The 22,354-nt window shown below is 43.2% G+C and overlaps 1 protein-coding gene across 8 annotated transcripts in view; it reads left to right on the top strand.

Annotated features, from left to right (window-relative positions):
• The window catches only part of SNX29 (sorting nexin 29), a 463,946-nt gene that overhangs the window by 71,902 nt on the left and 369,690 nt on the right, over positions 1–22,354 (top strand). For all 8 annotated transcript variants that reach the window (XM_075899351.1, XM_014577718.3, XM_014577716.3 and 5 more), the window contains 2 exons: positions 15,392–15,455; positions 17,439–17,567. In XM_075899351.1, the coding sequence (XP_075755466.1) occupies positions 15,392–15,455; positions 17,439–17,567 (193 nt within the window). The remainder of the gene's footprint in view (positions 1–15,391; positions 15,456–17,438; positions 17,568–22,354) is intronic.

The following is a 22,354-nucleotide window of genomic DNA, read 5'->3' as shown; positions in this document are numbered from 1 at the left end:
CAAGGGCTACTTACAGCCCCTGACTGGAGACCTTCCCAAACAGGTCAGAAACCACTTCAGCTGCCAATCTGGCCATCCAGAAGCCTCACAAGTAAAACCCCTCTGACTCCTCAGCTCTTCCTGTGCCCTAATCAGCCCCGGGCCTGCACACAGGTGAGAGGTGTTAGAACCCAATTTCACCTACCCCGAACAGGTTCTCCCGGTCCCAAAACACCAGCCACAGTTCCCAATCAATTTACATTCTGGATCTTGCCCACAAGACTATTGGACCAATCCTTTAGAATCTAAAATCTAAAGGTTTATTAATAAAAGAAAGAAAAGGTGGAGAGTAAGGTTGTTAAAGAAAATACATTACACGCGTCTAATCACCCAGTTCTTGATACAGGCTTTTAGCAGAGTTGTTATAAACTGCTATCTTAAATGTCTCTGGTGTACATCCTATGTCAGGATGGGTCGACAGTTCTTTTCGGTTCACTGTTCCTTGCAAGGCTGCATCTGGAACCAGTAGCTGAACTGAAGACAAGATGGAGATTGCCACATGGCACTTATATACCTCACCTGTCATCTTCCTGGCCAGAGCAGGTCGCATGGTCAAGTGACCTATCTGTTTCACATGCTGGCAGCCATTATGCCCTGTCTGGTTTGCAGGTATCCAGATTTCCAGACGCGTTCCTCAGGTGTGTATTGGCATGTAAAGATTCATTGTCCCTGGAGCCTTGCTAATTAGCATAGACACTGAATGAACATTCCTGGCACATTGCTCTGCCTCAGACAGAGAATTTTCCAGCATCAACACAGAGTAAATATTTACAACTCCACATACAGATATTATACAAGTACACGAATAGCATATACAGAATCAGTAGAACATAAGCTTTCATTAGACATCTCACATGACCCGCTTTGTACAGACTTTTGGGGCAAACAACCTCCCCTCTCCCCTCCCATGAGTGTAATAACGTGACAGGCGGTAAGATGCTCTATGCACTCAGATGGGGAGGGGGGCGGAGTAAGGGACGACTAGAGGCTGAATTTCATTCCCTGGTTTCGTGTTATGGTGAAATACACCATTGATGCATGCACGGACTGCAGTAGAATCTTCCTGGGAAATGGAGTTGAAGATTCGCCTGGTGTGCTTATTAATTTTGTCACTGAGATTCCATGGGAAGGCTGCCACTGCCCCACCCCCTGGTACAACACTGTCCCAAACAAGGCCTCTGTGTGCTACCAGAACCAAGACAGCACATAGTTTGGCTACATAAGGACCAGAGAGCTCCCCACTTGCTTCCAAAAGCTCAGCCTGGGTTTATTTGTTAGCTGTTAGCAGGGTTATGTCAGCAAGAGTGATTTCAGCTTGTGGATAAGTGTGATTATCAAAAATTGTTTCCTTGTACAACTGCTGCACAAGCACAGTCTGTACTTTCTTGAGGAGTCATAAGCAAGCCACTCCCCACCATATACCTCCCACTTTTAGAAGATGACAATCATTACAGTGTCTGCAGAGATCTGTGCTTGCCTCCAGGTTAATCCAACTAAGTGGGAAGTTTTCTTCAGGAGTATGCATGTTAGTGAAATGTAACAATCTTTAGCATGAAAAGTACAGTCACTATTATCAATGGTTACTTTTGCAGACCAGACCTTGAGGACTCAGCCAAACTTCATCAATTGAGGAAAAATAAGCCAATGATGTGTGGTGAAGGATTTATTGGGTCACGCACCAGTCAGAGAAAAAAAGAGCAACAAAGAGAGCAGAGATGACTTACACAGAAGAAGCAAAAGAGAGCAGACACAAGATAGGGAGTGGGAGCAGAGGCATTCTTGGGCAATCAACAGAGAAAGGAGACCACTGAATGCATGCTACAGCTCATGCAGGATCAAAATGACATCCTGAGAAATATAATACTGATAAATAATAATAGCGACCATAACCAAAGGCCTCCCCTTGCAGAACTCTTTTCCTAGTAGCCGTGCCTCTACCCTTGTGCCACATTACCAAGCTGCAAACGTTCATCTAGTAACCCTTCCTCTGCATGCTCATCACAGTCCAATAATGGTTTCTTCCCTTTGCACTCCACTCCCTGTGAAACCAGCGATGACAGTGGATGTTAGCATAGCTGTGAGGTTTTCAAAGACAAATCAAGAAAAATGTCATGCATGTTTCCATGAGTTTTTATTTTGTATTAAACAACCCACACCAAATGCTCTGGCCTGAACTATTTGGTACCATGGGAATGCCTCGCCTTCAACCCCAACACACAGAAATCTCCAGCCCTTTTGTTGTCAAAAACATTCCCTGATATCGATGGCCAATCTGTCAGCTCTTCTGACAGCTCGAGTGTCTGGCTGTTCAAAGTATGTGTCCTAGCATCTTGCCTCAGTGCTCCTCTCCTGGGAAAAACACTGGCAGACCAAAGGCAGTGAGCTGCAGGAGTTTGGTAGAGGACAAGTACACAGGGGCTACGTCTGCACTGGCATGATTTTCTGGAAATGCTTTTAACGGAAAAGTTTTCCGTTAAAAGCATTTTCGGAAAAGCGCGTCTAGATTGGCCAATCTAGACGTGCTTTTCCGCAAAAAAGCCCCGATTACCATATTCGCGATCGGGGCTTTTTTGCGGAAAACAAATTTCAGCTGTCTACACTGGCCCTTTTGCGCAAAAGTTTTTCGGAAAAAGACTTTTGCCCGAATGGGAGCAGCATAGTATTTCTGCAAAAGCACTGACCATCTTACATGAGATCGTCAGTGCTTTTGCAGACATTCAAGCGGCCAGTGTAGACAGCTGGCAAGCTTTTCCGCAAAAGCAGATGATTTTGCGGAAAAACTCGCCAGTCTAGACACAGCCAGGGAGTTGGGTGAATGGGTTCCTGTTTCCTGCATAGGCTGCCTGCCCAGCACCCAAGGCAGGTGGGCATCTGAGTCTCATTAAGAGCTGGCTTGTAGCAGCAGACTAATTGGACACCTGCAGCGAGTTAAGGCTTCTGGTCCTTTATAAAAGGCATCCCCTCAGGTAAGGAGGGGAAAGGAGAAGGGTGATGGACTGGAGAGGAGGAAGTGCAGAGTGAAAGGGCACTGAAGGTTGCAAGCGGGAGAGGTTTTCACCAAGGTGCAGGGAGAAGGTACTATGGGAGGGGTTGGGGAAGTGGCCTAGGGAGAGGCAGCTATTCTGTGGGGATAGGGACAAGAGCCCCATTAGTGGCTGCTACCTAAGGCCCTGGGCCAGAATCCAGAGTAAGTGGGCGTGACTGGTTTCCTCCCAACCATTCCCACACCTGGTGGGCTGACACCAGGGGAGAAGGGGAGCATAGGACCACAGAAAGGTTTCCCCCAAGCCAGAACTTGCCTTTGATGAAAATGGCTCATTAAGTGGGGACTCTCGCTTCTGGGGGAGGCAATGAGAGGGTCACCGTGAGCCTCTGAGGGATACTAAAAATCTGCTAGGAAGCACAGGACCCAGGGGGTATGACCGGAGCTCTGCCATAGTAAGCAATAGCATGCGGCTACTACCTTGGGGATATGATCCTCCAAAAGGCCCAGCCTGCCACAGACACACCTCCATCTCCCTTTCAGTTTGCCAAAGGCACATCCAACAACCATTCAGCAGTGGCTTAGCCTGTTGTTGAGCTACTCCTTATTGCTGTCCATGTGCCCCGTGTAAGGCTTCATGAGCCACGCCTGCAAGGGGAAGACTGTATCACCTAGGATCACTATGGGCATTTCCACATCCCCCACTATAAATTTTTTGTCTGGAAAGAAGGTACCAGCATGCGACCGTCTGTGCAGGCCACTGCTCCTGAAGATGGATGCCTCATACACCTTTCCAGACCACCCCACATTTATATCTGTGAAATGCCCATGGTGATCCACATGCTCCTTATGATTGATGGGGAGTGTCAGGGAGGGATAGCACCTCTGGTGGCTGTACATGTTGTGTCCTACAGAATAGAAACGAAGCCACTCTGATCAGTGCCTATGCTCCCACAATGACTAACCCAAACGAGATGAAAGACAGATTCTATGAGGAACTGGATTCCTTACTATCAGCTGTGAGTAGCACCGACAAGCTGATCCTGCTCAGTGACTTCAATGCAAGAGTAGGATGCGACTCAGTAGCCTGGCATGGAGTCGTTGGCAGACATGGAGTGGGCAAATGTAACATCAATGGCCTACTCCTACTGAAGACTTGTGCAGCACACGACCTTCTTATCACCAACACAATGTTTCGTCCGCCTACCCGGAACAAGACCTCTTGGATGCACCCCAGCTCTAAGCACTGGCATCTTATCGACTATGTCATTGTTAGGAGAAAAGACAGGCAAGATGTCAGAGTGACCAAGGCCATGTGTGGTGCTGATTGTTGGACAGATCATAGGCTCATTGTCTTCAAAATGAATCTCCGAATTAGAATGAAGAGGCGGCCTCAAGGTAGCAAGCCCATAAAAAGAGTTAATGTGGCCAAGCTAAAGAACCCAAGCATAGCCTCAGCATTGACTGAGGATCTAGAAAGCAGGCTTTCCGACCAGCACCTTGCAGGCAGTGCTGCGGATGACTGGGAACTTTTCCGGAATGCTATCCCCTCATCTGCACTGAAGATTTTGGGACCCTCTTTGCGCAAGCAACCCGATTGGTTCGATGAGAATGATGGGGAGATATTGTCTTTACTGGCTGAAAAGCACCGCCTTCATCATGCACATCAGAACGATCCATCATCAGCTGCCAAGAAGAACGCCTTTGCAAATGCTCACAGGACAGTCCAGAACAAACTGCGCAAAATGCAGGATGCTTGCTTAAGTGACCAGGCAGCTGAAATTCAGGGGCATGCTGACAGGAATGACCTGAAACGGTTCTATGCAGCCCTCAACACTCTCTATGGACCTCAGTCTCTTGGGAGCTCCCCCCTTATTAGTACAGATGGTACCACTCTGATTACAGAGAAGGCTCAGATCCTGCAGAGATGGGCTGAACATTTTGAAGATGTCCTCAACCGACCATCATTTATCAACGACGAGGCGATTGAGAGGATTCCTCAGGTTGACATCAATGGCGCCATGGATGATCCACCGGTAGAAGCTGAAGTTTCACAAGCTGTTAGCCAGCTATCTAGAGGCAAAGCTCCAGGGGCAGACGCTATACTTGCAGACGTCTATAAAGCCGGCGGTCACGTACACATAGAGAAGCTCACAGAGTTGTTCCAGTCTTTTTGGGAGCAAGGATCTATTCCTCAGGAACTCAAGGAAGCATCCATTGTACATCTCTATAAGAGGAAGGGCAATCGACAGGTATGTGACAATCAGCGGGGAATTTCGCTGCTTTCCATCGCAGGTAAAATTCTTGCAAGAGTGATGTTAAATCGTCTGGTCACTCATCTGGAGTGTGGCCTCCTGCCGGGACTATTGACATGATCTTTGCCACGCGCCAACTTCAGGAGAAGTGTCAAGGGGCAGAATCGTGATCTTTACATAACCTTTGTTGACCTCACAAAAGCCTTCGACACTGTCAGCCGACAAGGTCTGTGGAGGATCATGTCAAAGTTTGGCTGCCCCCCCAAATTCATTCAGATTGTACGCCAGTTTCATGATGGCATGATGGCCAGAGTGCTAGACGGTGGAGAATCTTCTAAGGCATTCCCAGTCACCAATGGCGTCAAACAGGGCTGTGTACTCACACCTATATTGTTCAGCATCATGTTTACTGCTATGCTGAATGATGCCTTCCAGGACAGTGTTGCCGGAATCAGCCTTAAGTACAGAGTGGACGGGAATCTTTTCAACCTGAGGAGACTTCAGGCTATCACCAAAGTGAAAGAGACTGTTCTGAGAGACTTCTTGTTTGCCAATGATTGCGCCTTGTATGCTGTCTCTGAAGCAGAGATGCAAATTAGTGTGGACAAGTTCTGCACAGCTTGTGACAACTTTGGACTCACCATTAACAGCAGAAAGACCAAAGTCATTTATCAGCCTGTCCCTTATGCACCGTACACAGAACCCACAATCGCAGTCACAGGGCGGATGCTACAGGCAGTGGACCAGTTTACGTACCGTGGCAGCAGTCTTTCCCATGCAGCTAACATTGACATAGAAGTCACATACAGAATAGCGAAGGCAAGTTGTGCTTTTGGTAGACTGCGCCCCACTGTATGGGAACGTCGAGGAATCAGCCAAGCAACAAAACTGAAGGTCTACAGAGCCGTGGTACTCACCACACTCCTGTATGCCTGTGAAACATGGACTGTGTGTCGGAGGCACACAAGACAGCTTAATCACTTCCACATGACTTGTCTTCGCAGAATATTACGCATCAGATGGCAAGACAAAATACCAGACACTGAGGTTCTTTCTCGAGCAAGTTTACCGTCAGTCTACACTCTGCTGATGAGTGCACAGACTAGATGGGCAGGTCATGTCATTCGTATGCCAGACGAATGTATACCTAAGCAGCTCCTTTTTGGGGAACTCTCTGCTGGTAAATGCTCGTGTGATGGACAGAGGAAACATTACAAAGACACACTCAAGGCCTCCCTGAAGTCGTTCAGAATTGATACAACCACCTGGGAATCGCTGGCACACAACCGCCCTGCCTGGCGCAGTCTCATCCACAAGGGATGCCAAGCTCTCGAAACAAGGCGCATCTCTGAAGCACAACACAAGCGCGTGCTGCGCAAGTCCAAAGCTACCAGCGCAACGATTGCAATGCCTACACATGTCTGCCCGACATGTTCCAGGATGTTTGGTGCCCGAATTGGCCTGATAAGTCATCTTCGGACACACTGTATCCAATCTCAAAGGACTTCGTGGTGTTGAGGTCTTCATTGACCACGATGGACGAACAACTTATTATTGATGTACTCATAGGCAAGGTGTGGTGGTGCTGTAATGGGGATTTGTGTATCATAAATTGCCCTGCCACAGTTAGTAAAGCCCTTTTTAGTAAAGCCAGCCACTATGTCATCCACATTTTCCAGAGTCACAGTCCTGTCCATTAAAATGAGATTTATTGCCTCCCGCACTTGGGCTGTGTATACATTGGTGCGATCTTGCGCAAAAGCAACTGCTTTTGCGCAAAAACTTGCTGCCTGTCTACACTGGCCACAAGTTCTTGCGCAAGAACACTGACGTTCTAATGTTTGAAATCAGTGCTTCTTGCGCAAGAACTCTGATGCTCCCACTCAGGAATAAGCCCTCTTGCGCAACTGTTCTTGTGCAAGAGGCCAGTGTAGACAGGCAACATAAATTTTTTGCGCAAGAAAGCCCTATGGTTAAAATGGCCATCAGAGCTTTCTTGCGCAAGAGAGTGTCTATACGGGCATGGATGCTCTTGCACAAAAGCACCTCTCTTGCGCAAAGGCATGCCAGTGTAGGCGCTCTCTTCTGAAAGAGTTTTTGCACAAGAACTCTTCCGCAAAAGAGTAGAGTAAGAGTGCTAGGGGGATGAAAGCTGAGGAAACGTTCAAGGTCAGCCATGAAGATGTTGGCATATTGTGGTACCATGTGGGTGCCCATGGCTGTGCCGCTGATTTGAAGATACAAATTGTCTCCAAATTGGAAGTAGTTGTGGGTAAGGACAAAGTAGCAGAGCTCTTGAACCAGGTGTGCGGGGATGGTGTTCCTGATAGCCTGAAATCTGTCTTCATGAGGAATATTGGTATAAAGAGCTTCTACGTCCATGGTGGCCAGGATGGTGTTTTCGGGAAAATTACTGATGTTTTGTAGTTTTGAAGAAAACAAAACATCTTGGTATTTTGAAGAAAACAATTTCATTTTTCAAAAGGCCAGCTTTTGAAAAAAAATATTTTATTTGATGTGTCGTTTTTTAATTTAAAATGGAGGGACAGACTAAAATAATTGTAATAGTAAGAGAACTTATTTAGCTGCATTTGACAAATTTTAGTACTTGATATAAGAAAATAAACCCAAAAGACCAACTTCACTGTGTGAGAGAAATTAAAACCAAGTAAGATGGGCGTTTGTATGTAAAAAGTAAAGGTGTTTGAATCCTTAGAGAAAAGGGTTTTAGATTTCAGATTTGTTAATTTTTTTTCTCCAGTGCAAGTGATTACCTCCCCCTATCAGAATTGTTAGTCATTTAGACCAGCTTTTCTCAATCTTCTGATTGTCCCAGGTCTGCATTTACCTTCCTCTCCCCCCCCCCCCCCCGCATCTCCCTTCTGTTCTGAAATGTGATTTGTCCTTTTCATATGTGTTCACTTTTTTTTAATTGTATCCTTTGGTATATGTGGTTGTGACTATTTTCTTCCACTATTTGATCTGAGGAAGTGGGTCTGGCCCATGAAAGCTCATCATCTAATAAACCATCTTGTTAGTCTTTAAAGTGCTACATAGTCCTGTATTTTGTTAAAGAAAAGGAAGATTGTCAAGGCTGTTCCTCACTCTGACACTTCAAGTGCAGAAGATGGGGGCCCACAAGTGACTTTTAAAAATAGCTTGCCACTAACTGCTTGTGTTAAACTCCCTAAGGTCACAGATTCCCAGGCCTTGGATTGGTATCGCTGCCACCACCCAAATGCAAAAACTCCTTTGAGAACTCGGGAATGTGTATTTGGGAATTCCTTCCTGTGGGGTGCCCTCAAGCTCTTTAACCCTCCCTCTGGAGAGAACTTGGAAAACTGTAATTTCTCTTATCTAAGACTTCAAAGCCAACTACTATGAGCACACAGAACCTCCTGCCTTCTAAGACACAGGAATCAGATCATGGTTTTACAAGGGTGATTTTTATTAATGAAACAGAGAAAACATGTTTGCAGTAACATATCTAACAACAAAGCAATAACAGAGCAAATAAAAAAGCCCAAGGATTTAAACATAAAGATTTGTCTCTCTGGGATTCAGTGTAAGGGGTAGTTATATATGCTCAGAACAGAGAAGTCCAACAAACATAATAATAATTATAATAATAATTAAAAAAACTGATCCTTTCTGACTGAACATTCCTTGTTCTACTCACGTATCTGTATTTTCAAGATGTATTAGTTCCCTAGGAATGAATGTTGCTAAGCAGGAATGGGAAGGTCACTACCTCCAGTTCAAAAGCCCTCACTCCGTTTTCATTGGCTCTCTTGACTTCCTGTCAACTCCTTCTTGCTTTGCTAGCATTTCTGGGGATACTTTAGGACCCACTGACTATGGTTTTAACCGTAACATGCAAGATATGTAGGGTTAGCTCTTAAGAATTAACCACTTTGAAAAGACTAGTTAATTAAATGGTTGGAATGTCCAGAAAATGGTATTACTTCTTCCCCATTCATCACAAAGGTACATGTTTTTGCTAACACATTCTTATGTGTTAAAATAGGAACTATCTGACCTTCCCTTTATGCATGTTGCTTGGCACTAATCAACAGTGTTATGACCTACCTGAAAAGAATGAACAGTATGAGGCGGAGCGGGGCAAGGAGTTCAAATGCAGTCCATTTTAAAAACACAGAATCATAGAATACTAGAACTAGAAGGGACCTCAAGAGGTCATCGACTCCAGTCCCCTACCCTCACTGCAGGACTAAGCACTGTTGAGATCATCCCTGATAGATGTCTGTCCAACCTGCTCTTAAGTATCTCTAGTGATGGAGATTGCACAAGCTCCCTGAGCAACTTATTCCAGTGTTTAACCACCCTGACAGTTAGGAAGTTTTTCCTAATGTTCATAAACCTTCTTTGCTGCAGTTTAAGCCCATTGCTTCTTGTCCTATCCTCAGAGGCCAAGGAGAACAATTTTTCTCCCTTCTCCTTGTGACACCCTTTTAGATACCTGAAAACTGCTATCATGTCCCCTCTCAGTCTTCTCTTTTCCAAACTAAACAAGCCCAGTTCTTTCAGTCTTCCCTCATAGGTCATGTTTTCTAGAATTTTAATCATTCTTGTTGCTCTTCTCTATACTTTCTACAATTTCTCCACATCTTTCTTGAAATGTGGTACCCAGAACTGGACACAATACTCCAATTGAGGCCTAATCAGCGCAGAGTAGAGTGGAAGAATGACTTCTCGTATCTTTCTTACAGCACTCCTGTTAATGCATCCCAGAATCATGTTTGCTTTTTTTTGTAGCAGTGTCATACTGTTGACTCATGTTTAACTTGTCATCCACTATGACTCCTAAATCCTTTCCAGCAGTACTCCTTGCTAGATAGTTGCTTCACATTCTGTATGCGTGAGACTTATTGTTCCTTCCTGAGTGGAGTACTTTGCATTTGTCATTACTGAACTTCATCCTGTTTACCTCAGACCATTTCTCTAGTTTGTCCAGATCATTTTGAATTATGACTCTATCCTTTAAAGCACGTGCAACCCCTCCCAGATTGGTATCAGCTGCAAACTTAATAAGCGTACTTTCTCTGCCATTATCTAAATTGTTGATGAAGATACTGAACAGAACCAGTCCGAAAACTGACCCCATGCAGAATCCCACTTGTTATGCCCTTCCAGCATGATTGTGAACTGTTAATAACTACCCTTTGAGAATGATTATCCAGTCAGTTATGCACCCACCTTATAGTAGCCCCATCTAAGTTGTATTTCCCTAGTTTATTGCTAAGAAGGTCATGTGAGATCATGTCAAATGTCTTACTAAAGTATAGGTATACCATGTCTACCCCTTCTCCCTTATCCACAAGGCTTGATACCCTATCAAAGAAAGCTATCAGATTGGTTTGAAATGACTTGTTCTTTACAAATCCATGCTGGCTGTTACCTATCACTTTATTATCTTCCAGATGTTTGCAGATTTGTGCATTCCATGGGTGATGAAATCATTAACCCCAACTACTACTGGGGATTTGCATTCAGCTTAGAAATTTGCCAAGGAAGAAAAGAGAGGCGTTATTGCTCTTCTGTGTATTTCCACACAGTCCTTAAAAAGCTGTCTTGAAAGGCGTGGGAAGGTACTAAGCCATGTGAGTGCTAACGTAGAATCCTGTTGATACTGTCATTAATTCTAAACCAGCCTGCAAACTTCTCCCACAGTAGGAACTCTAATTAGGTAGTCACATTTCAGGGAAGGGTGTTTTTTCAGGGCCACGTTGGGGGCTCACCTGCCCGCTCTGCTTGTAGATATGCTGTTCAGTTAACATACAGTTGAATCTTTCAGTTGCATATGTGCCTGTATCCCAACAGCTGCTTGGAATAATACTGTTCTTTGACGGTTGGGCACCTTACAAACTCTTATGTTCTCCAAAATGTGCAATGCCTAAAATGATAGAGAAGGCTTAAATAGTATGGCATGGCATGTCCACTGACCTCATCACAAACTTCATTTTTTTGATGTGGGGGGCAGGAGAAAAAAGTTGCTGTTTTTAACTTGCAGTCTCTCCGCACTTTTCATGGCAGTTAATCCTTCTGGGTATGTCTACACTACAGCACTAATTCGAACTAACTTAATTCGAATTAGTTAATTCGAAGTAGTGCATCTAGACCTAAAAACTAGTTTGAATTAGCATTTTGCTAAATCGAACTAGTATGTCCACATTGAGTGGACCCTGAACTGAGGATAAGGATGGTCAGAAGCAGTGCCAGCAGGGCATCAGGTTAGGACTTAGAGCATGGAGCTGCTGCCTCAGGCTAGCCGAGAGCTGTGCTTAAAGGGACCCGACCCCCACCCCGGACAGACAGTTCTCAGGGGTTCCCTGCTCGCTTGTCTAACTCGATGAGGGACAGCAAAGCAGTCCTGGCTTGGAGTGCCCGGAGTGCCCACACTCGGCACATCACAGCACTCGGCCATCAGCCCGGCTGCACTTGCCGCAGGTTGCCATCGGGGGGGGGGGGTCAACTGGGGGCCTGCAGGAGAACTTCTACCCTGAGGAGCCTGCAGAGCCACCCCAGTCCTCCCCATCGGGGGCTCGTACCCCATTCCTCCCTCACCTCCTTCCACTTAACCCTCCCTAGCCCCCCTTCCTGATGTACAAAATAAAGGACACGTGTGTTCAAAAATAGAAACTCTCTTTATTGAACAAAACTCGGGGAGACTGGGAAAAGGAGGTGGGAGAGGGGAACAGAGAGGGTGGGAGAGGGGAAGGCAATTAAAATGATCAGGGGTTTGGAACAGGTCCCATATGAAGAGAGGCTAAAGAGACTGGGACGTTTCAGCTTAGAAAAGAGAAGACTGAGGGGGATATGATAGAGATCTATAAAAGCAGGAGTGGTGTGGAGAGGGTGCATAAAGAAAAGTTCTTCATTAGTTCCCATAATAGAAGGACTAGAGGACACCAAATGAAATGAATGGGTAGCAGGGTTCAAACTAATAACAGAAAGTTCTTCTTCACAAAGCAAATAGTCAACCTGTGGAACTCCTTGCTGCAGGAGGCTGTAAAGACTAGAACTATAACAGAGTTTAAAGAGAAGTTAGATCAGTTCATGTAGGTTGGGTCCATGGAATGCTATTAGCCAGGGGGTAGAAATGGTGTCCTTGGCCTCTGGAGAGGGATGGCACGAGACAAATGGCTTGGTCATTGTCTTCAATCCATTCCCTCCAGGGTACCTAGTGTGGGCCGCTGTCAGCAGACAGGCTATTGGGCTAGATGGACCTTTGGTCTGACCCAGTATGGCTGTTCTAAGCTCAGGGCTCAGGGTCGGTGGTCTCACTGGACCACCTTGATTTTCATGCAAACCTGCTCCTGGGTGGCCAGGCTGGCAGCTATCCTGCCCTAGACGGCCACTTTCCTGTGCCTCGTGCGGAGGTCATGGACGTTGGAGGCTTCCCCCCAAACCTTGATGAGGTCCCCGATCTCCGCACTAGACCAGGCAGGTGCCTGCCTCCTGCGGCCCCGGGCAGGCTCCTGGAAGCCGCCAGCCTGGTCCTGGGAAGAGGCGGAGGGCTGGGGGGCAGCTTGTGTCTGGCTCATCCCGTGCCAGGTGCAGGGTCTGCTGGCTGGGTGCTGGCAGGCTTGCACCTGGCATGGGCACCATAGCCAGCCCATGCCCCTTTAAGGGCTCCGGGGCCGGGAGGGGGGCAGAAGAGTTTCCCTGGTGGTGCCCAGAGTGGCCACCAGGGCAAGCTAGGGAGGGCTAGCCTCCCACTAGTTCGAATTAAGTGGCTATACAGCCTTTAATTCGAACTAGTTAATTCGAACTAGGCGTTAGTCCTCGTGGAATGAGGTTTACCTAGTTCGAATTAAGCGCTCCGCTAGTTCGAATTAAGTTCGAACTAGCGGTTTGTATGTGTAGCGCCTATCAAAGTTAATTCGAACTAACAGCTGTTAGTTCAAATTAACTTTGTAGTGTAGACATACCCTCTGTGTCCAGGGAAGTTCTAGAGTGTGAAACAGCCTTCTTGCAATATATTAAAGTGGTGTTAAAACAGTAATATTTCTGTCCTTGAAATTCCAAGAAGTGTTTCTCTTGTTTTCCTGCACCAATCTATTTGAAAGAATAACCTTCAGTATTCTGTCCTGTTCTGGGCCCTTGACCTCTACTGGCTGCAGTACCTCAGCAGCTTGCCCAAGTCTGGGTCACCCGTATCTTTGCCGATCATTCCAAGAGGAAAAACTTTCATGGTGAACTTCTGGTTGTACTTTTGGATGGGGCTAACAAGCAGGTTGAGTATCAAAGACAAGGGGTCTTGTTGAAAGAGGAAAGACATACCGAGAGACATGGACTCAGTCTGGCTTTGCAGCTTGAGGATACCGTAGTGACATGAGGGCCGGTACTTTCTTTACAGTTCCTGGTTTAGGGAGGAAGATGGAGCACTACAAAGAGAACTGTTTGGGTGGCTGTCATTTCTAATGGCTCCAAGAGTGCAGGCTTCTGCTGTGCGTCATCCCCTCTGTGGTACCCTGACTGGCATTCCAGGAATAACCTCAACAGCTCTATGGCTGGTTGATGCATGTGGTTGGGAACCTGAATGTGACAGACCCTAATCAATAAATGCCTCCCTCCCCTTCAAGTACATTTATTAATATATTGTTCTCCCTCTTCCATTGGTCCATGCAAGTGCATAAGAAGGGATCAGAAAGCATTCCTGGATTCTGTTGCCCAGGTGCATTCAGCTCCAGCTGTGGTAAATATATTTTCTGGCTGAGTGTATTGATTCAGCAGCCCCTCACTGTTACAATCAAATCAGGGGGAAATGGCTCCACTCTGCTTTCACAAAGATTGTGAATAGCACAGTAAGCCACTCTAATGATGACACCATTGATGACGCTGTAATCTAAGTGCTTCTGTGAACATCACCAGCAGGATTTCAATCTGCTAAATGCACATTGAACTACCATTGTACATTTGCTGGGACTATAATTAAATCTTCTTTTGCCAGGGACTCTGAAATCGAGGTAAAGATTCGTAAGCCAAGGCAAAAGGGAATATGTGGGTTTACCAATAGGAACGGTGCAAAGGTAACTCTGACAATGCCCTGTGGTGTAAGTATAGTCCCAGCTTGTCAATGAATGAAGACTCCAGGTTGTTGGAAAATCCTGGCACAGTGAACTTTACCACTGCAGCCAACAAACATTCGTAAATAGGCTTCTGTGCTTCATGAGTGCCTGTGTAACTGTGGAGTAGTTTCCTTTGTGGTTTATCTACTCCTGCTCTTTGAGGAAAGCAAACTGTGTCTCATCAATAGGCTTGATGCAGTTTGGAAACCCCTTTCTCTCAAAGCCAGCTGTTACTTCAGGCATGTCTCTTATGTGCACCACTTCAGGATAAATCACATGCATCAGAAACCTTCACCACCACTTTACCAAAGTTGACTTCCCATCACTAAACTGGTTGGCAAAAGATCTGCAGTACTCTTACAGATGTTTATAGCAGCCCACTTCTGGACCAACATGGTTACCTTCTTGCATGTCTTTACATTGGATGGTCAAGGTTAGCTGCTCTCAAAGCTCCAGAAATGTGAAGGTGCTGGACCCCAAGCTAGTAATCTAGGTCTGCATGATGATGTACCAACAGTCTGCTTGTTTTAGTCAACAAGAAAGTTAAGACTATTGATTGTTTATTTCTGGAAACTTGATGTGCCCTTTCGTCTTCCTCAGAAACTACAGAAAGAGGAGCTGTCTTGTAAAAGCAGATCTCCTTTACCAGAATGTTTAAATGAGGGGTTGAGTGAAACATAGTAAGCTATGACAGTTTGACTTGTTTGTATATATTATTTGAAAATAATAATTTATTTTAAGGTGTCCTACATGGCCGAGTTGTCAGGACACAGCAGCTGAGGTAGACTGCATTGTTAAAATTAGAGTTACAGCCTCATGCAGACTGATTTACCACCCTAACCAAGATGTATACTATTGCATACCGCTGGTGTGAAATTATACCACTTCTTAAAAGAGCACTTAAGTTCTAAAAGATGGAACAAGCTGAAGTGCTTTACTGAATTCTGGCCATAGTACTTATGACCTTTGGATCTGAAATGATAAAAGGATAAACGTTCATTTATATTTTCTTCCTTTCTCAGATGAACTTAGGCAAGCTATTGTAGCTATGATGAACAGAAAGGATGAGCTTGAAGAACAGAACAGGTAACTTTCTTTTTCTACACTGGGTGTCTTGTGTAATTTCATAAAATTTGTTTTTGTCACTTCGCTCCTTTACATTTAAAAAAATTGCTATTAAAGCAGTAATCTTCTGCTTGGTGCTCGCATTCCTTTTGTGCAACTCAACAAGAAAAATCCAGAAGTGTTTCTATCAATGGTTCACTGTCAGGCAACAAGTGTGTATTGAATGGGTCCCGCGGGGATCTTTCCTAGGTCCGGTTCTATTCAGTGACTCAAATAAGATTTGAAAAATGGCGTGAGGTGTACAATTCATAAAGCTGTGGTGAATACCATGGTGGGCAGGGAAGTAAATGCTTATGAGTACTGATTTCGAATTCAAAATGATCTTGATAAACTGGAAAATGGTGTGAAATTAATAGCATACTAATGGGCTGCGCCCTGTGCTTGCTATGCTTGCCTACCCCCGTCTCACTTTCTTGGCCAGGGAGCGGGAGACTGTGATGATGTCATTCTGTTGCCTGGCAGAAAAACCTTTTTTATATGTATATAAAGAGAAAATTCAATGAGGAAAAATGCAGAGTACTGTACTTTGGAAGAAATAATCTAATGCCTAAATAGACATCAATGTGAAATGATGGACTCAGAAAAAGTATTGTAGAAAAAGATTAGTAAGGGAAGATCATGGATCTCAAAATAAATGTCAGTTTAATAGTTTTGCCAAAAAATGAACGTCATTCTGGGTTGTATTAGCAGGAGTGTTCTAAGCTAGACACTAGAATTAATTTTCTACTCTATTCAGCACTTTAAGACGTCAGCTAGAGTACTGTGTCCAGGTCTGGACACCACACTTGGGAAAATATGTGAAAAATTGGAGAAAGTCCAGAAGAGAACAACAAAAATGATTAAAAGTCTAGAAAACATGATCTACAAGCAACGATTGAAACAACTGAGTTTGTTTAGTCTGGAGAAGACCAAGGGGGAACATAAATATTTAAGTACGCAAAAGTCTGTTATTAAGAGGAGGGTGAAGAAATTGTTCTTCTTACCCACTGAGGAAAAGACAAAAAGGAATGGGCTTATATTATAGCAAGGGAGATTTCGGCTATACATTGGAAAAACCTTGCCTAACTTTAAGGGGAGTTAACTAGACCAACTTATATATGAAAGTTGAGGAATCTCCATCCTTGAAGGATTTTAGGAACAGGTTAGATAAACACCTGTGAGGTACAGTCTAATCTAGGTAATCCTTATTCCTGTCGCAGTGAAGGGGACTGGTCTAAATGATCAAGTCCTTTGCAATCTATGATTTCTATGATTTACAAGCAAGCAAACTTTTTTCATTAGAATTAAAATTGAACGGAACTGACTGAGCTAATAATTTTTTTAAAACTGTATTTTTACAAAGACTAAATTTGTGGTCAAAATAACCTTTTAAGATCCCAGGATAGTTTTAAAAAAAGAATAGGTTTGTTCTGGTACCTTGGGCAGCATCTATTTGGCAGCAACTTGTGTGTCACTTAGGTGTCACGCTAGAAGTAAAAACCATCGCAGATATAAATATATTATGCTAGAGTTGTGTGTACGTATAGTTTGTAAATCTTTTTCTTTCTTTTGGATGAAAAGTGCTATATAATTGAAAAGTAAAAAAATATTTGTAATTAAATTAAATGGAAAAGCAAACACCTTCTTTATCCTGGCTAGGTACTTAGTCTAGTTGGAACACTATAAAAAAAAGAATAAAAATAATATAAAAAAGTATGATATTTTCTCCAGGCAGATTGCTGATTATACTTTCAAGTGATTTTTTCCTAATTTCCAGCAATTTTTTGTTTGAAGTGTGACTTAATTATTTTTATTGTGGATTTAGAATGTAGTTATCCGATACATTTAATTCTTTCCAAAGCAAATCCACAGTGATTTTAATTTGAATCCCACCCAGCTTTATATGTACAGCACTAGAAGGCAGAGCATTTGCCTGATCATAATGATGGGGTCCCTTTATTCCAGATCTTTGCGAAACCTGCTTGATGGAGAGATGGAACATTCTGCAGTACTCAGGCAAGAAATGGACAACTTGAGAAGGAAAGTAGCGGAGCAGGAGGAGCGACATGCAGCAAAGATCCAGGCCTTAGCAAGGTAGGGAGGTGAAACAGTCACTGAAAGCAGGTTGCTAATTACATAAAGTTTGGGATTAATACAGTTAGCTTTCTTCAGAAAAAACATAAATTGCTGAATTGCATATGGAAAGATTGTATATGATGGTAAGGAGAAGAAGGGATGAACAAATATGCAGAAGTAGGTGATATATAATACTTGATAATCTTTTCTTTGAATCATGTAAACATATAAGCATAAACCATTCTATGAGTAAATTGCATGGCAAAGATCAGAAATCTATTTTTCACTAAAAACTTCATTCTTTATATTTTGTGCATATATTGGGAAGATATATTTCTGTATTTATTGGAGGAAAAAAAACAACCCTTAGATGTAAGGAAAGTAAATTGCTGACAGTTGTTACCCCACTGATTCCCAAGGTAGATTTAGCTGATATGGCTAGCTAAACAGATGTCTTGCTCCATGTTTGTTCCTCCCAAAGCTGTATACTTGGTCAAAACCAGTAACTTTCCCTAGTAATAATGTTCTGCAGTCAAGGATTTGAGAGAATGTAAGGAGGACTCGTCTGGGTAAGAGTCAATAGGAATGCATTTTTTTTTGAGAGACTATAAGAAGAGTTTCCTATCTTCAGAGTAAGATTGTTCCTTTCTCTCACTCTTCTTGTCCTATGAACTTTCAGTTTACTAACTGGTAACTAAATAGCTTTGCCTACTTTTATATTTAACGTTCAGAAAAGACTATATATTTTTTTGAAAACAGCACAATTTAAGGTGTTAATATAATTCTATATATACCACTTAATATACACTTTTAGTCTATTATTCTGTGCTCACTTGCTTTTGTGCTCTATATGTGAACTGCCTTCAAAGTTTTATCACAAAGCAGACATACTGCGTTCTTAACCCAAACATCTGGAATGTAATGAAAAGTGCATTTGTTATTACCTTCTAGTTGGTGCAAAGACTGTTTTTACCTAATTGTTTTTCCTCACATGCTTTCTGTAATGTATCTAGACAGTAGCACTAAGATTATATAGATTTAGCATATTTTAAAGTCTTACATTGGACTATAATAAGATTCTGGGTGTTTTTTCCCAAAAGGGGAAAAAATCGACAATAGGTACGGCTTAAAATAATTTTCATCAGTTGCTAAGGGTTGAAAAGTAATTAATTAAGACATAATAGGTAAGGATTAACCACCTTAATGAAAAAGGATCTAAAACCCACAAATGGTAGACAGGGGATGAAAGAATATTAGTAATTGGCAGTTGTGTGGAATCAAATTATATTGAAAAAAAACCCCAAAGCAATATTCCAGGATTAAAATCTAGAGACAATAAAAATAGCAACAGTTAGGCATTGGGTCTACAGACAATAAAAAAGAATGGGTCGAAATGTTGTTGAAGTCTCCTTTTACCTGAATTTTGTCTTTAGACTTGACTCTTATGCTTGTGAGTGGAATCAAGCTGTCTTCAGTGGGACACATCGTAAGAGTAACTGCCGGTTTGCATTGATCAGATGATTTGGTCTTCAGGTCACATACCTGAATTTTCACAATGATAAGATACCTAGCAATGATTTCAGTTCTGTACAGTTCTGTATGTGTATCTAAGAACTAGGAAATTTTAAAAGCAGGTTGAGCTGCAGTTTATTTTCATGTTTCTTTATTCCTTTGTCCTATGACCTTATTTCCCCTTTTCTTTGACACATACCTGCTATAACTTTTTCTTTGTTAAAAAAATATGCACCTGAGGGGTGGCTTTAGTGTGGGTTCATGAGTTCAGTTGCACCCACAGATGTAATGGAATCAAGGGTGTAAAAACAGGCAAATATATATATGACATGTTTGGTTACTGAGATCCCTTTGTGACCTGTCACGTGATCTTCTGACATACCACTCAGACAACTTTCCTGGGCACCTCCTTTACTCTGTCTTCCTGGGCCAGGGCCTCCAGCCTCTTCCTACATTACCCTATGCAGGGTAATACACTGATATCAGCTCAGCTCTAGGAAGGCTCAATTAAAGGCACTTTCCTCAACACCTAGAAGCACGGACCCAATGGGACCTAAATCCCAGGTACATCAGTCTTACTCTTACTCTGTATAAAGTTTTATATGGGGTAAGCTCACGTTCACCCTTTCTCTTACATTGAGGCTACATCTACACTGCACCTCTTCTGCTGAAAAGCCTATGCAAATGAAGCATGGATTAGCATATCAGCATGCTTAATTTGCATAATTAATTAGGAGCCGTTTTTGTGCAAAGGGCTTTTTGAGGGGGATTTTGAGCAAAAGGAGGAGTTATCTACACAGATACACGGTGATATCGGATCTCCTTGTCTTGTACCTCTACTCGTTCTAAACCAACTTCCCAACTCTCCACATGTTCTCACAGCTGCCTCCACATTATCGTTGATATCCTTCAACAATCGTATCAGTCTGCTATCCACTCCATACAACTCCAACACTGCGCTTCTTGCTATATCCTCAAACATTGAGAGCAATTATACTGGCCTTTGACTAGGCAGTTATAAAGCCTCAAAAAACATGTATGCCTGTCATGACCAAATAGAAATTGATCCATACTGATGTATGAATATGAAGTAAAACACTGAAAAGTGGGGCCAAAAACACTAACACTAATCCATGGGGAACAACATTGCTTGCATCAATCATCCTTAAATGGAAACATAAAGGATTTCATCATATACTTGTTTGAGTCCATTCAAATCACACACAGAAGACATTATGTTATGAGACTTGTGTCTAGGGCTCACTTCATACAGTACAGGTCAGCTCATGCGTGAGAAAGTAGAAATTGGTTTGTTTGATACCATTTCCCAATATGTCATGTGCCTAATTCTCATGAAGAATTTTGAATAATATAAAGATTTTTGGAATAAGAAAATCACAAGAAGTGAGGAAAAGAGATGTGCTATGCAGAAGAGAATGTGAGGGGATGGTAAAGAGTACAGAGAAAAGAGAAAAATAAATGTCAGAAAATTATGAATGTTAGGATTTGTGGAAACTTTGCACATTTGCAACTTAGAAAAAGGAGCTTGAATAGTTTGAAAACCATATTCATTAAACAAGTCCTCTGAACAGAGATGGAAAAAAGGAGACTTCAGAGATATTTCTATTCAAATCTTGTAAATCTGAATGGCATAATTTAACAAACAAGTCTAAATGCCAGCCTCTGTAGGAAAGATCAATAAAAGTCTCACCACCTAGAAGCATTTGGGGCAGAATGCTTTTTAACAAGTGAAGATTCCTTTTATAGGAGTTCAGATAGAAGAAACAGTTAAAGGCGAAGAAAAATAGGTGTTATGACTTGTGACTAGTGGTTTTGACTCTCTTTTCTATGAGACTGTGAAGTCCAGGAGGAATATGATTTGAGCCCCTTAGGAAAAATATTTCAAAAATATATGAATACTGATGTTATCAGTAAACATAAAGCATGAGACATTATCATTATATTGCCTTTAAAGAGTATAGTACAGGTTGAACCTCTCTAATCCATCACTCTGTGGTCCAGAAACATCCATGGTCTGGCATGATTTTAGTAGCCAGATGTTAACTTATCATGAGTGTGGCCAAGTTTCCCACAGTCCCATAAAGTTTGTTTACAACCACCAGTCCTGGCTCTCACTGTTCTCTGCTGTTATTTAGCTGTTATTTACCCATAAATGTCGTCTAAGGCCAGTAAGTAGTGGAAATGTTGGTAATGCTGCTAGACAATATTAACCTCCCGGGGTTTGGCAAATTCTCTGGTTCGGCACTGGTCAGATCCTGAGAGTGTCAGATTAGAGAGGTTCAGTCTGTACAAGAAAAGCAATAATATCGCTCCTTTTAAAGAATGTGAATTTCAGTTTCATGTAAGATACCAAACAGAATATGGAAGATTTTCTTTTTATACTTATAACAGATCATATATTGTTATGTTAGATGGTGTGTAATTGAATAGTCGTGTAACAGCATCACATTTTAATGGTTACATTACTATTTGATAGTCCCTGGATGCCAGATTGGCCCCACTCCTGCAAAGATCCCTTCCACCCTGTGCTGCTGCCTCTATCAGAGGCAGTAGTGTGGTGTGGCTGGCAGGAGCCGGTTCGCGAGGGGAGCCAGTTTTTAAACTGGGGCCTGTCAGAGGCCTAGCCTCCCTGCGGACCCCCTATGGACAGGGTCTGTGGCTGGCCTGAGGACAGAGGCTGCTTTGCAGCAGCCCCCCTGCTCCCCCGAAAGAGGCAACAGTGTGAGGGGGCAGGAGGAAGGCAGCTCTGTGGAGCCAGTGCTGGGGAGAGATGGCTTTTAATCTGGCTTCCACCAGCACCGGCTCCTGCCTGCCCTCCCTGCACTGCCTCTGTAGGTGGCAGCAAGGGGTGCACAGGTATGGTCGTGAAGGTGTCACGCATGGAGAGCTGGCTTAAAAATCCCATGTGTATTGGCTCCCACATGCCCACCCTCGTCATCTGCGCTGCTGCCTCTCTATCAGATAAAGAGGTAGCAAGGAGGGAGGGGAATATGTGTAGTTGACAGGATTAATGGAGAAGCCTAGGCATATCGGTTAACCGTGTAGTCATTTACACGTTGACATCCCTAGTATATTTTTCATGTAGGCATGTCTGATTTTCTTCTTAGTCATTAGTTCTCAGGTATTTAAAATAGTAAGTATTTAGAAAAGAAGGGCATGGCAGGGGTAGTTGACAGCAAACAAGCTGCTTAAGTGAACGAAATTTTCTTTCTAAGTCATTCATCTTGTTTATTTGCCACCATTTACTGTTTTATGCCTAATGCTCAATTTTG

The sequence above is a fragment of the Pelodiscus sinensis genome, chromosome 16 (assembly GCF_049634645.1).
Source record: "Pelodiscus sinensis isolate JC-2024 chromosome 16, ASM4963464v1, whole genome shotgun sequence".
Taxonomy (NCBI): domain Eukaryota; kingdom Metazoa; phylum Chordata; order Testudines; family Trionychidae; genus Pelodiscus; species Pelodiscus sinensis.
The sequence above is the reverse complement of the archived record's forward strand: the minus strand, read 5'-3'. Positions and strand labels throughout refer to the sequence as shown.